Here is a 16508-nt window from a genome sequence, read left to right on the forward strand (position 1 = left end):
AATGACAAGAAGACTACAAAACCAGGAGGCTAGAAGATCAAAGAAGCAGAACATTAGAAGACTAGAAAAACAGAAGAGTAGAAGACCAGAAGATCAGGAAACGAGGAGACCAGCAGACCAGAAGACCAGACGACCAGACGACCAGAAGACCAGAAGACCAGAAGACCAGAAGACCAGAAGACCAGAAGACCAGAAGACCAGAAGACCAGAAGACCAGAAGACCAGAAGACCAGAAGACCAGAAGACCAGAAGACCAGAAGACCAGAAGACCAGAAGACCAGAAGACCAGAAGACCAGAAGACCAGAAGACCAGAAGACCAGAAGACCAGAAGACCAGAAGACCAGAAGACCAGAAGACCAGAAGACCAGAAGACCAGAAGGCCAGAAGGCCAGGATACCAAAGACCAGAGGACCATAAGACCAGAAGACCAGCAGAGCAGAAGACCAGAAGACCAGAAGACCAGAAGACCAGAAGACCAGAAGACCAGAAGACCAGAAGACCAGAAGACCAGAAGACCAGAAGACCAGAAGACCAGAAGACCAGAAGACCAGAAGACCACACACTAAGATTCTGATTTTCCAGCACAGTAAAAATTTCGCTGAGTTCTGTAATTTTTTCATCTTTTTACTGAGTTTTCAACAGCAGATTTGACTCGGTACACTCGGTAATCAATATTTACCGTTCATCAGTAACGATATTTACCGTTCATCTGTAATTTTTGACAGTTCATTTGCAGAACTCGTTAACTTATTTACAGAGTATTCAGCAAAAGGGATAACCGAGCGTACCGAGTTAAATCTGCTGTTGAGAACTCAGTAAAAAGATGGGGAAAATACCGAGCTGATCTTAGTGTGCAGAAGACCAGAAGACCAGAAGACCAGAGGACCAGAAGACCAGAAGACCAGAAGACCAGAAGACCAGAGGACCAGAAAACCAGAAGACCAGAAGACCAGAAGACCAGAAGACCAGAAGACCAGAAGACAAGAACATCAGAAGACCATGATACCAGAAGACTCAGAAGATAAGAAGACTCAGAAGACTCAGAGGCTAAGAAGACTCAGAAGACTAAGAAAACTCGAAAGACTCAGAAGACTCAGAAGACTCAGAAGACTCAGAAGACTCAGAAGACTCAGAAGACTCAGAAGACTCAGAAGACTCAGAAGACTCAGAAGACTCAGAAGACTCAGAAGACTCAGAAGACTCAGAAGACTCAGAAGACTCAGAAGACTCAGAAGACTCAGAAGACTCAGAAGACTCAGAAGACTCAGAAGACTCAGAAGACTCAGAAGACTCAGAAGACTCAGAAGACTCAGAAGACTCAGAAGACTCAGAAGACTCAGAAGACTCAGAAGACTCAGAAGACTCAGAAGACTCAGAGGACTCAGAAGACTCAGAAGACTCAGAAGACTTGGAAGACTCAGAAGACTCAGGAGACTCAGAAGACTCAGAAGACTCAGAAGACTCAGAAGACTCAGAAGACTCAGAAGACTCAGAAGACTCAGAAGACTCAGAAGACTCAGAAGACTCAGAAGACTCAGAAGACTCAGAAGACTCAGAAGACTCAGAAGACTCAGAAGACTCAGAAGACTCAGGAGACTCAGAAGACTCAGAAGACTCAGAAGACTCAGAAGACTCAGGAGACTCAGAAGACTCAGAAGACTCAGAAGACTCAGAAGACTCAGAAGACTCAGAAGACTCAGAAGACTCAGAAGACTCAGAAGACTCAGAAGACTCAGAAGACTCAGAAGACTCAGAAGACTCAGAAGACTCAGAAGACTCAGAAGACTCAGAAGACTCAGAAGACTCAGAAGACTCAGAAGACTCAGAAGACTCAGAAGACTCAGAAGACTCAGAAGACTCAGAAGATTCAGTAGACTCAGAAGACTCAGAAGACTCAGAAGACTCAGAAGACTCAGAAGACTCAGAAGACTCAGAAGACTCAGAAGACTCAGAAGACTCAGAAGACTCAGAATACTCAGAAGACTCAGAAGACTCAGAAGACTCAGAAGACTCAGAAGACTCAGAAGACTCAGAAGACCCAGAAGACTCAGAAGACTCAGAAGACTCAGAAGACTCAGAAGACTCAGAAGACTCAGAAGACTCAGAAGACTCAGAAGACTCAGAAGACTCAGAAGACTCAGAAGACTCAGAAGACTCAGAAGACTCAGAAGACTCAGAAGACTCAGAAGACTCAGAAGACTCAGAAGACTCAGAAGACTCAGAAGACTCAGAAGACTCAGAAGACTCAGAAGACTCAGAAGACTCAGAAGACTCAGAAGACTCACAAGACTCAGAAGACTCAGAAGACTCAGAAGACTCAGGAGACTCAGAAGACTCAGAAGACTCAGAAGACTCAGAAGACTCAGAAGACTCAGAAGACTCAGAAGACTCAGAAGACTCAGAAGACTCAGAAGACTCAGAAGACTCAGAAGACTCAGAAGACTCAGAAGACTCAGAAGACTCAGAAGACTCAGAAGAATCAGAAGATTCAGAAGACTCAGAAGACTCAGAAGACTCAGAAGACTCAGGAGACTCAGAAGACTCAGAAGACTCAGAAGACTCAGAATACTCAGAAGACTCAGGAGACTCAGAAGACTCAGAAGACTCAGAAGACTCAGAAGACTCAGAAGACTCAGAAGACTCAGAAGACTCAGAAGACTCAGAAGACTCAGAAGACTCAGAAGACTCAGAAGACTCAGAAGACTCAGAAGACTCAGAAGACTCAGAAGACTCAGAAGACTCAGAAGACTCAGAAGACTCAGAAGACTCAGAAGACTCAGAAGACTCAGAAGACTCAGAAGACTCAGAAGACTCAGAAGACTCAGAAGACTCAGAAGACTCAGAAGACTCAGAAGACTCAGAAGACTCAGAAGACTCAGAAGACTCAGAAGACTCAGAAGACTCAGAAGACTCGGAAGACTCAGAAGACTCAGAAGACTCAGAAGACTCAGGAGACTCAGAAGACTGAGAGACTTAGAAGACTTAGAAGACCAAAGATCAGAAGACCAGACGATCAGAAGCCCAGAAAACTAGAAGACCAGAAGACCACAAGACCAGGAAACCAGAAGACCAGAAGACCACAAGACCAGAAGACTAGAAGGCCAGAAGACTTAGAAAACTCAAAAGACTCAGCAGACTCAGAAGACTCAGAATACTCAGAAGACTCAGGAGACTCGGAAGACTCAGAAGATTCAAAAGACTCAGATCATCCATAGACTTAGAAGACTCAGAAGACTCAGAAGACTCAGAATACTCAGAAAACTCAGAAGTCTCAGGAGACTCAGAAGACTCAAAAGATTCAAAAGACTCAAAAGACTCAGGAGACTAAGAAGACTAAGAAGACTAAGAAGACTAAGAAGACTAAGAAGACAAAGAAGACTAAGAAGACTAAGAAGACTAAGAAGACTAAGAAGACTAAGAAGACTAAGAAGACTAAGACGACTAAGAAGACTAAGAAGACTAAGAAGACTAAGAAGACTAAGAAGACTAAGAAGACTAAGAAGACTAAGAAGACTAAGAAGACTAAGAAGACTAAGAAGACTAAGAAGACTAAGAAGACTAAGAAGACTAAGAAGACTAAGAAGACTAAGAAGACTAAGAAGACTAAGAAGACTAAGAAGACTAAGAAGACTAAGAAGACTAAGAAGACTAAGAAGACTAAGAAGACTAAGAAGACTAAGAAGACTAAGAAGACTAAGAAGACTAAGAAGACTAAGAAGACTAAGAAGACTAAGAAGACTAAGAAGACTAAGAAGACTAAGAAGACTAAGAAGACTAAGAAGACTAAGAAGACTAAGAAGACTAAGAAGACTAAGAAGACTACGAAGACTAAGAAGACTAAGAAGACTAAGAAGACTAAGAAGACTAAGAAGACTAAGAAGACTAAGAAGACTAAGAAGACTAAGAAGACTAAGAAGACTAAGAAGACTAAGAAGACTAAGAAGACTAAGAAGACTAAGAAGACTAAGAAGACTAAGAAGACTAAGAAGACTTAGAAGACTAAGAAGACTAAGAAGACTAAGAAGACTAAGAAGACTAAGAAGACTAAGAAGACTAAGAAGACTAAGAAGACTAAGAAGACTAAGAAGACTAAGAAGACTAAGAAGACTAAGAAGACTAAGAAGACTAAGAAGACTAAGAAGACTAAGAAGACTAAGAAGACTAAGAAGACTAAGAAGACTAAGAAGACTAAGAAGACTAAGAAGACTAAGAAGACTAAGAAGACTAAGAAGACTAAGAAGACTAAGAAGACTAAGAAGACTAAGAAGACTAAGAAGACTAAGAAGACTAAGAAGACTAAGAAGACTAAGAAGACTAAGAAGACTAAGAAGACTAAGAAGACTAAGAAGACTAAGAAGACTAAGAAGACTAAGAAGACTAAGAAGACTAAGAAGACTAAGAAGACTAAGAAGACTAAGAAGACTAAGAAGACTAAGAAGACTAAGAAGACTAAGAAGACTAAGAAGACTAAGAAGACTAAGAAGACTAAGAAGACTAAGAAGACTAAGAAGACTAAGAAGACTAAGAAGACTAAGAAGACTAAGAAGACTAAGAAGACTAAGAAGACTAAGAAGACTAAGAAGACTAAGAAGACTAAGAAGACTAAGAAGACTAAGAAGACTAAGAAGACTAAGAAGACTAAGAAGACTAAGAAGACTAAGAAGACTAAGAAGACTAAGAAGACTAAGAAGACTAAGAAGACTAAGAAGACTAAGAAGACTAAGAAGACTAAGAAGACTAAGAAGACTAAGAAGACTAAGAAGACTAAGAAGACTCAGAAGACTCAGAAGACTAAGAAGACTAAGAAGACTAAGAAGACTAAGAAGACTAAGAAGACTAAGAAGACTAAGAAGACTAAGAAGACTAAGAAGACTAAGAAGACTAAGAAGACTAAGAAGACTAAGAAGACTAAGAAGACTAAGAAGACTAAGAAGACTAAGAAGACTAGAAGACCAGAAGACCACAAGACCAGGAAACCAGAAGACCAGAAGACCACAAGACCAGAAGACCAGAAGACTAGAAGACCAGAAGACTTAGAAAACTCAAAAGACTCAGAAGACTCTGAAGACTCAAAAGACTTAAAGGACTCAGAAGACTCAGGAGACTCAGAAGACTCAGAAGATTCAAAAGACTCAGAACATCCATAGACTTAGAAGACCCAGAAGACTCAAAAGACTCAGAAGATTCAAAAGACTTAGAACATCCATAGACTTAGAAGACCCAGAAGACTCAGAAGACTCAGAAGATTCAAAAGACTCAGAACATCCATAGACTTAGAAGACCCAGAAGACTCAGAAGACTCAGAAGACTCAGAAGAACAGAAGACCAGGAAACCCGAAGACCAAAAGACAGAACAAACAGAACAGCCAGAACAAATAGAACAGATAGAATAGACAGAACAGACAGAACAGACACAACAGACACAACACACAGAACAGACAGAACAGACAGAACAAATAGAACAGATAGAATAGACAGAACAGACAGAACAGACAGAACAGACAGAACAGACAGAACAGACAGAACAGACAGAACAGACAGAACAGACAGAACAGACAGAACAAATAGAACAGATAGAATAGACAGAACAGACAGAACAGACAGAACAGACAGAACAGACAGAACAGACAGAACAGACAGAACAGACAGAACAGACAGAACAGACAGAACAGGCAGAACAGACAGAACAGACAGAACAGACAGAACAGACAGAACAGACAGAACAGACAGAACAGACAGAACAGACAGAACAGACAGAACAGACAGAACAGACAGAACAGACAGAACAGACAGAACAGACAGAACAGACAGAACAGACAGAACAGACAGAACAGACAGAACAGACAGAACAGACAGAACAGACAGAACAGACAGAACAGACAGAACAGACAGAACAGACAGAACAGACAGAACAGACAGAACAGACAGAACAGACAGAACAGACAGAACAGACAGAACAGACAGAACAGACAGAACAGACAGAACAGACAGAACAGACAGAACAGACAGAACAGACAGAACAGACAGAACAGACAGAACAGACAGAACAGACAGAACAGACAGAACAGACAGAACAGACAGAACAGACAGAACAGACAGAACAGACAGAACAGACAGAACAGACAGAACAGACAGAACAGACAGAACAGACAGAACAGACAGAACAGACAGAACAGACAGAACAGACAGAACAGACAGAACAGACAGAACAGACAGAACAGACAGAACAGACAGAACAGACAGAACAGACAGAACAGACAGAACAGACAGAACAGACAGAACAGACAGAACAGACAGAACAGACAGAACAGACAGAACAGACAGAACAGACAGAACAGACAGAACAGACAGAACAGACAGAACAGACAGAACAGACAGAACAGACAGAACAGACAGAACAGACAGAACAGACAGAACAGACAGAACAGACAGAACAGACAGAACAGACAGAACAGACAGAACAGACAGAACAGACAGAGCAGACAGAACAGACAGAGCAGACAGAGCAGACAGAGCAGACAGAGCAGACAGAGCAGACAGAGCAGACAGAGCAGACATAGCAGACATAGCAGACAGAGCAGACAGAGCAGACAGAACAGACAGAGCAGACAGAGCAGACAGAGCAGACAGAGCAGACAGAGCAGACAGAGCAGACAGAGCAGACAGAGCAGACAGAGCAGACAGAGCAGACAGAGCAGACAGAGCAGACAGAGCAGACAGAGCAGACAGAGCAGACAGAGCAGACAGAGCAGACAGAGCAGACAGAGCAGACAGAGCAGACAGAGCAGACAGAGCAGACAGAGCAGACAGAGCAGACAGAGCAGACAGAGCAGACAGAGCAGACAGAGCAGACAGAGCAGACAGAGCAGACAGAGCAGACAGAGCAGACAGAGCAGACAGAGCAGACAGAGCAGACAGAGCAGACAGAGCAGACAGAGCAGACAGAGCAGACAGAGCAGACAGAGCAGACAGAGCAGACAGAGCAGACAGAGCAGACAGAGCAGACAGAGCAGACAGAGCAGACAGAGCAGACAGAGCAGACAGAGCAGACAGAGCAGACAGAGCAGACAGAGCAGACAGAGCAGACAGAGCAGACAGAGCAGACAGAGCAGACAGAGCAGACAGAGCAGACAGAGCAGACAGAGCAGACAGAGCAGACAGAGCAGACAGAGCAGACAGAGCAGACAGAGCAGACAGAGCAGACAGAGCAGACAGAGCAGACAGAGCAGACAGAGCAGACAGAGCAGACAGAGCAGACAGAGCAGACAGAGCAGACAGAGCAGACAGAGCAGACAGAGCAGACAGAGCAGACAGAGCAGACAGAGCAGACAGAGCAGACAGAGCAGACAGAGCAGACAGAGCAGACAGAGCAGACAGAGCAGACAGAGCAGACAGAGCAGACAGAGCAGACAGAGCAGACAGAGCAGACAGAGCAGACAGAGCAGACAGAGCAGACAGAGCAGACAGAGCAGACAGAGCAGACAGAGCAGACAGAGCAGACAGAGCAGACAGAGCAGACAGAGCAGACAGAGCAGACAGAGCAGACAGAGCAGACAGAGCAGACAGAGCAGACAGAGCAGACAGAGCAGACAGAGCAGACAGAGCAGACAGAGCAGACAGAACAGACAAAACAGACAGAACAGACAGAAGAGATAACCCAGCAAGCACGCGGTCATAAATGATGTTGCATAGGATGCTAATGTGAAGGCGATATACGCACACTTAACACGCGGGTTAATGGAAGCATGTACTCCACTTTCGCATCCTATGTAACATCATATAAGACTATGTGTTAGCTGAAAACAGACAGGAGATACCAAATAGACAGGAGAGACAGAAGAAACAGAAGAGACAGTTGAAGCCTAAGAAACAAACAAAGAGATTGAGGAATCGGAAGAAACTAAAGAGAAAAACCAGTAAGATTAGGCAAAAGATATCTTAGCCACAAAAAAGGATGATGGAATAGAAAAGACAATCAAGACAGAAAATAGATAAGTCAGATAAAGCAGACGTGACAGAAAAGACCGAATTATTTAACTAGAATGGAGAGTGGATTAGATAGAGAGACAGAAGAAACAAGTGAGAAAGAAGAGATAGGAGAGAGTAAAGTGGCAGAAGATGACGAATCAGTAACTGAGAAATCAGAAAAGACAAAACAATCAGATAAAGCAGAAGACACAAGAGGAAGAATAGTGACAAAGAAACTGGAGAATCCGGATACAGAAGAAACAAGAGCTACAAAGTAGAAAGAAGGAACAAAAAAAGATAACAAAAAGGTAGAAGCAACATAAAATACAAAAAGGGATAGAAAAGAGGTAAAAGAGACTGAAGTGGTAAAAAGAGACAGAAATCACAGAAAAATCAGAATGCGCAAAAGAGGCAGAGGAGGCAGCAGAGACAGAAGTTACAAAAGCCACTAAAGAGGAGAAGTAACAGGAGAGACTATAGAATCAGAAGAGACAGAAGAAATAGAAGAGACTGAAAAGACAAAAAAATACCAAGATTTCTGCTAGCAGCATCGTTTCGCCCCACCGTCCCCCTACTAGGTAGATCTAACAAAATATCGCATAATGAGGCGAACATTAATCAGGGCTCGTGATTTTCAATCAGATTTATTTCACTGGAAACGTTCGTCGTCTTTCATGATCCTGTTCATACCAGGTTTTTTTTCCTCTTTATTCCTCCCTCCGAGCTCAGCCGCGTTCATTTTCTATTTGATGACCGTCTTCCGTCTGCCGCTGGCTGGCTGGTGCCGTCTTCCGGAATGTTCGGTGAACCGTGTTGTTCTGTCTCCGTCGTCTTCCTTTCTCTTCGGTCGACTTCACCGGTTGAAAGTGAGCTTCCTGGCTCCGAGACAAGCTCCGACGATGACGACGACGTGATTTGCTGTGCTTTGTGTGCTTCCAGTCAGTTGGAGAAGTCAGCAGGATTCACTCATCTCTCTCTTTTTTATGGGACTGGAGGCTGGCCACGGCCTGGCAGGTTTTCCAGTCACGTGCCAACAACGTTATGACGGATATTGAATCAGAGCTTCTGTTTACACAAATGCAACCTTAATGATTTTGATTGCTGGGATATTGGATGGTCGTTAGGAAGTCGTTCATGGTGGAAAAGGTTGATGTTCGTTCATTGAAAGTTAGATGGACAGAATTAAGCAGAATATACTTGAAAATTAATTGGCTTTGAAATGACGTGGTTTGACAAATATTAAATCATGGCAAGGAGTATTTAGCCAGAGCACTTGGAATTTCTTTCAATGCAATAGTGCATTGGTGAGCTCGTTTCATACAATTATATTTTGTGTAATTGTGAAAAGACATTAAAAGTTCAAAAATGTTCTGATTCAAGAATGAACATTACATTTTTTTTCCTTTTTCTTCTTTCTTGCTTATGATCGCAACTGGAACTTTATAATACGTGAACGATCTTTGTTCACCTATACACAAGTTTGGCAAATTGTTGGTAGTCAAGCAAACGACAAAACTGGCTTCGATAGAAACCTTTTCAAGTTGTTGACTGCACTTGAGACCACTTGGAATAGTGCTTCCAAAGTGTTTCAAACGATCTCATTAACCTCTAAGGACGGCTGCAAAAGTGCTACATTTAAATACAAATCTGCTTTTTTCCACCCACTAGACGTTGACTGCCTGCGCATTCTGAGCTTTCGAAGGTAGTCAACCCTACTAAGTCTCCCGCCAGCGAGGGCCGGTCCATTCAACATCAACCGTAAGTTAGAATCACATCATAATACGATTCCGTTTTCCGTCGTCGTCGTCGTCACCACACCATATCCAGGAACCAGAGTATGAAAGCCTCACCTAGAAGAATCCCATTCACAAGTACGGAGTGGAGTTGGTTGCCACTTCCGGAGTCGTGAAGTCGTCCTCGTCGTCGACGCCATCGTTGGCGTTGGCAGGAGCAGTGTAGAAGCAGTTCCGAAAGTCAAAAGTGGCACAGTAATTAGTTCAGCCAGCAGAGCGTCGTCGTCATTCCCTAGTACGATCTGGCGACGAGTTCATTCAATGCGGATGCTTATACAGCAGTACTCGAGACACATTTTCTCATCCGGCGACTCTGTTTTTGATCCTGTTGTGTTATCCGTTTGGGGAGTGTTGTTGGTCGTGCTCCTGCCAACCGGGTCGTTGTTGTTGCTGCTGTTGTTGATGGTGCCAGACTAGGGACTTGATGAAAAGGACTATCAACCGCACCACATACAGAGAGAGGGACAGACAGTCAGACTAACAAGCCATAGTGTAATTAGAGGTACTTTCTATACTTTTTCAGGATTTACGACATATTTTTTATGTATACTTTTTGTTTTACATTTTTGCTATACAAAAAAAAATCAAATGTTATTCCCAACAAGTTTTTTGGTGACAAGTAATCAATGATTACTTACGATTTCTCTGAGTAATCAGGTAATCACAAGTAATCATGGTAATCTTGAGTAATCAATAGTAATTTTGGTAATCAATAAGTAATCAGAAGTAATCATGGTAATCAAAAGTAATCATTAATAATCCGAGGTAATCAATGGTAATCAGATGTAATCAATGGTAATCAGATGTAATCAATAGTAATCAAATGTAATCAACTAGGTAATCAACGGTATAACCAAACAAAGTAATCATGAGTAATTATTAGTTGTAATCATATGATAATCATAGGTAATCTGAGTAATCAGTAGTAATCTTGAGTAATCAATAGTAATCTTGGTAATCAATAAGTAATCATAAGTAATCACAGTAATCAATGAATAATCAGAGTAATTTTTTCAGTAGTGACAGGTAATCAATTTAGTTGGAAACCCCTTGGTTATTCCTAATCTTCTAATTTGTTAATTTTTAATCATGTTCATTTCAACATCCTTGTGTTTCTCAACATCAAGTGTTTTCAAAATACTTTAACTCAATTATATCATTATATGTTATAAATGTTGCTTAGTAACTCATTGTATTAAAACTTTGTTCCGAGTTTTCGACCCTTTGAAAATAACTTTACAAAATTGTATCAAATTTTGATAGAAACTAGTATTGAGGCTGTAATTAATATCACAATTTGTTATAATGTTGATCTGATTATAACAAAATACGTCTTGATAAGACCAGTATACTTTTTGTTATAATTTTAGTTATTTTTACATCATTCTGCATCTAGTTTATAACATAATAAGTAATAGAAAGTTATTACAACATCATAACACAATATGAAATAATCTTGATATAATGTTTAGGTCCTATTTTTTTTTTCATCTTTATTAACGTGTTTTTTAACAGATGTTAATTCAACACGTGAAATGGCCCAGCAGAAGGCTGGAACCCAGAAAATTCGGTCAGCAGAAGGCTGTTCCGAAAAAGAAAAGAGAAACTGACAATCACAATTAATAATAACCTTAGCCTAGAACTTTACATACTCCGTATTATTCAAGTGTATTTGTTTTGTTAGTGTTCTAATTATATTCGGTTGTACAGTCCGGCGTCGTGCAGGAAACTTAGAAGCGTGGCGATGCTCGCTGGGTCGTCTTGTAGAATCTCTCCGATGTTATCAGTGAGGTTGTGTGTTTGTCTTTGGTAATGAAAGCTGGGATAAACGCAGAGAATATGGTCTACGGAAGCTGGTATGTAGCAGATTTCACATTCTATGTGGAAAGGACCATTTCCCATGTTGTGGGACATCAAGGTATGTCCGGTTCGTAAACGGGATAAAACTCGTTGGTCTCGTAATATCGGCGCATCAGTCCATGTTGTGGTGCAGTTCTTGATCTGCCGGAGGAAAGGAGTTCTTGTACTGAACCACGAGTCTTCCCAGTATTGACGAAATGTGCCTTTAATCCATCGTTTGAGATCAATCAAGGGTATCCTTTTGGTATACCGTCTACCAGAATACCCTGTTCCGGCAAGACGGTCAGCTCTCTCATTCTCACGGACACCACAATGTCCTGAAACCCACATAAATACTGTGTCATCTGGCGCGTATTTAAAAATTCCCTGGATCCAAGGGTGTGTTAGAGTTTCGGACTAAAGTGCTGAGATAACGCTCGCTGAGTCTGTCATTACCAAGATGGCCCGGTCCGAGGGGGTGGTGGCCGCGATAAATGCTGCTGCTGCTTCTGAGGAGAAAACTGAGCACTGTGGGGCCAGGCTCAAGCTGACTTCGTGGATGTCGCCGGCCACCCCTACACCGACTCCGGAGCGAGAGAGTGATCCATCGGAGAAACGATGAGCAAAACCGGAGTAAGACGACCCTAGAAGCTGAAAAACTGATCGTCGAAGTGCAGCAGAGTTACTACCAGCTGCGAAATTGTCTTTGATTCCGTTTTCAATTTTCGGTGGAACAGAACGCCAGCTCCTGTCTCCAAGCCAGTGGACCCTGGCAACCAGCGGGAGATCCGAGTTGGCTGCCATGCGAAGGGATCTGTTCCCCTCTTCAAGGAGAAAGACCCTGTCTTCCCCGGAAGTCTTGCTGGGTGGAGGTGGTGGCCGTTTGCCAGCATGATGCTGGCTGGCCGGTAGAATTTTTGAAAGGCTTACCTGCTTGGTTGCAGCCTTTCGTACACTGTTCGAGAAATACTGGATTAGCGTAGCACACAAATTCTACTCGCACTTTTTCACCTCTGAACACTTTTTCACCGGATTCGATCAACAGAGCACGTGCTTTCACAAGGCAACTGCGGGCCCCACTACAGAGGCCGAGAAAAAATAAAACGGTCGAGATACGCGGTTAAAGCACTGCACAATCACAGTACCGAGGAGCACCCGGTCAACCGATGAACTCTATTGTGCTATAGAAAATCGGAAACAATAGCACAGAACGATTGAAAAAGCGCCTATACACGACGGTGGTTAGCTGTCAACTGAGATAGGTACTAATGATGGACATATAACTCAATCTAACTTATTTACCTCTCGTTGTTGGGGTCTCCAGTTAGCCTAGTGGTTAAGGCTATGGATCGCCAATCCTGAGACGGCGGGTTCGATTCCCGTTCCGGTCGGGAAAATTTTCTCGACACCCTGGGCATAGTGTATCATTGTACTTGCCTCACAATATACAAATTCATGCAATGGCAGGCAAAGAAAGCCCTTCAATTAATAACTGTGGAAGTGCTCAAAGAACACTAAGTTGAAGCGAGGCAGGCCAAGTCCCAGTGGAGACGTAGAGCCACATAGAAGAAGAAGAAGAACCTCTCGTTGTTACAATTACAAAATTACAAAAAAAAAACACACATATGAAAACAATATCGTTATTCGTATAAATGATGAAATACAAATCACAATCATAAGCTTCCATTTGATCGTATCTCTGGAAAGGTTATTATTTTATGCCATTGCACAATGAGTCCAGAGCCGTATTTACGAAGACAAAACTGTTTGTGCCTAAACCATAAGTTTTAGATACATGATGTCTTTGGGAAAGTTTCTTCATATTTTTCGACCTTTTCTCTCAACATTGTGAAATTAGGGTGGTCCTTCTAGTATAGCTGATCCGAACATCTGCTTTTGAATAGTTTCATGTACGCTTACAAAATGTTCGACAAAGTTGTAAAAGAATTTATTGCTTCAAAGTTTGCCGAAGAAACCATTATTCTATCTCTTATGATTCCTAACTTATATTTTTTTAAAGAATCATGTTAGGGTGATCCATGAAATTCAGTTTTCTTCCAATAACTTTTAATCCATTCGTTTCTCGTAAAAACTTTGTTCCGAGCACTTTTAGATCGATCTATCTAACAAAAACAATTTAAATTTTCTTGAAATGTTTCGTTTTCCATATAAAAATCCGTTGTTATTCTATATTATTTCATGTGTTGATTTTTTCGTTAAACCTTGTCGAAGACGCCAAGTTTGTATCTCATCGATGTTAAGAGTTACAATTGATTTTCTATGTAAAAAACCATATTTTTTAAATTCAATAAAAAGCTTCAAATGAAAAGGTACTCACAATTTTTCTACCACCAATAGAATAGAGTACAATCTTTTCAATGCAATATGACGATTGAAAATCCATTTGCTCCTTTTTGAGATGAAAAAAAGTGAGTTTTAATAAAAAAAGCCAATTTTTTTAACTATGAGAGATACAACATTACGATCTTTGGAAAAAATATGCGTCATTGATAGTTCTAAAAGTGCTCGGAACAAAGTTTTTACGAGAAACGAACGGATTAAAAGTTATTGGAAGAAAACTGAATTTCATGGATCACCCTAACAAGATTATTTAAAAAAATAAGAGTTAGGAACCATAAGAGATAGAATAATAGTTTCTTCGGCAAACTTGCTCCAAATAAGTTCTTTTACAACTTTGTCGAACATTTTGTGAGCGTACATGAAACTATTCAAAAGCAGATGTTTGGATCAGCTAAAGTAGAGGGACCACCCTAATTTCACAATGATGAGAAAAAAGGTCGAAAAAATATGAAGAAACTTTCCCAAAGACATCATGCATCTAAAAGTTATGGTTTAGGCACAAACGTTTTTGTCTTCGTAAATGCGGCTCTGGACCCATTGTGCAATGGCATATAAAATTAACCTTTCCAGAGACATTGGCTGGAAATGCAAAACTTAAAAATGGCAAAAATAGAGGGAATTTTGTGCATACATTAAGTCAGGGCTTCAGTCAGAGAATATAGTTCGCGAGAACAGGTTTGCTCCCGAACATTTGAGATGGGGCCAAGGGGGTTTCCAGGGAGTTTCCAGAAATCCCTAAAATAGGGCTTCAAGAGTCTGCCGGGGCGTTTCAGGGGATTTCAGAGCCTTTTTGGGGTGAGCTGCTACTAACGTGATGCAAACGGAAGGTTAAGGAGGTGTCAAGGATATCATGGGACTTAAGGAATGATTCAGGGGGGTATGAGCTTCTGAAGGGCGTTTCGAAGAGTTTCAGGGGTGTTTCAGGGCATTTCAGAGGGCATTTCGGAGAGGTTTCAGGTGGCATATCAAATTAAAATGATGATTTCAAGGCCGTTTCAATGGGATGGAGGAGGTTTTATGGACGTTTCAAGGGTTTTTGTGAAGGGGTATCTGAGAATCCTCTAAAATATTTTGAAATCTTTCGCAAACCCCCTAAAACCCCCACAGATCCCATGTAACTCACCTGAGACCCTCCGAACAACCAACAAAAACGCCTCCACAACGCCTCTGAAACTCACCGAAAATCCTCTGTAACATTCTGAAACTCCTCCGAAATCCCCCGGAAACCCCCTCGAAACCAATGTAACGCACCTATGACCCTCCGAAATCCCTCAAAATATCTGCGGAACGCCTCTGAAGCACGCTGAGAGCCCTCTGAATCTACCTGAAATTCCAACATTATCCCCCTATACCCCCTAACACGTAACGCGCTTGAGACCCTTGGAAACCACCGAAAACGTATCTGAAACGCCTTAAAAAAACGTCGAAAATCCTTTGCAATGCTTTTAAGAACCCTCTCAGGCCCCCAAAAACACCCCTAAAACCTGCTGCGGATTCAATGTTCCCAGAAGTTTGTATGGGAAAACTTGGCCAAATGTATGCAGAAAGTTTAAGTTTTTGAATTTTGCCGCTAGGTGGCGCTGTAAGCGTTCAAAAATCAAACCCTTTGGTATTATTGTAGGTGACTATATGCCAGAGAACTTTGTCGAAGACCGCGAAGTGATCCGACGGCTGTGAAAACAGTTTTACCCTAGGCAAAGTATTTCATTTTTTCATTATTGATATTATTCCTTTAGATGTATTGGATGGACACTATGTATGTGTCAGAACAAGTTTCAGAACAAATATCTTCAGTCAAGCGACCAAAATAACAAAAAACCCAGATTAATCCACCTAGTGGTGATAGTGCCTTTCTCGTCGAACATGTACTCATGATCTTTCCTTGATCGGGATACGACTGGGATAGTTTTGCTTCAGAATGTTGGCTTTGCAGTCTTTTGGAGAAATCGAAAACACTAGTTTATGATTTTTTACGACTTTTCGGTCCGTATGGGGCTTTTACAGGGGTTCAATCGGTCAAGGTTTCCTTGTCAAGATGGCTTTGCTGAACTCAAGAATGTCATACGGAAGTTTTGGTATATATTGAGTCTGTTCGGTTTGAAACCGTCGTGATGCGGACAATCTACTACCTATCGGGTGGTCTACAATTCGGTCCCTGTTTATGGAATCTTCCACTATTGCTTTGTTTAGAAAATTTCTGTGCATGGGCCATCATTCCGAAGCATGATCTTTCCGTCAACGTTATCCGAACTGTTCCTGAATCCTGAGAATACTTTATTTAGTAAAGCAATAATTTTAATAAAATTGGGAAACTTATTAATAAAACATATTCCGACGTTATGTTAAACGTATAGACAGAGCTGAAAAATATCAGAATTTTCAGTTGACTGCATGAGCACCTTCACTATCACTGAAGGCTGATCAACATCAAGACGATAATTACAAGCTAGGATATAACTTTTTTCACAATCACAGATGACTTTACGGGCTTCGACAATGGTTTTTTTTACACTTTAGGCTATATTTTATTATCATACACTGAGGAT

At 41.5% G+C, this 16508-nt stretch overlaps 1 protein-coding gene across 1 annotated transcript; it reads right to left on the minus strand.

Moving 5' to 3' along the window:
* Window positions 1-1207: 1207 nt before the first annotated feature.
* On the minus strand, window positions 1208-11918 carry LOC134288914 (uncharacterized; the record flags this gene model as incomplete). The annotated part of the gene is made up of 2 exons (XM_062854849.1): window positions 11880-11918; window positions 1208-2380 (listed from the first exon to the last, which is right to left on the minus strand). Coding segments are annotated over exons 1-2 (1212 nt in total), but the record flags the coding sequence as incomplete, so codon positions are not given.
* Window positions 11919-16508: the final 4590 nt, after the last annotated feature.

The sequence above is a fragment of the Aedes albopictus genome, chromosome 1 (assembly GCF_035046485.1).
Source record: "Aedes albopictus strain Foshan chromosome 1, AalbF5, whole genome shotgun sequence".
Classification (NCBI taxonomy): Eukaryota; Metazoa; Arthropoda; class Insecta; order Diptera; family Culicidae; genus Aedes; species Aedes albopictus.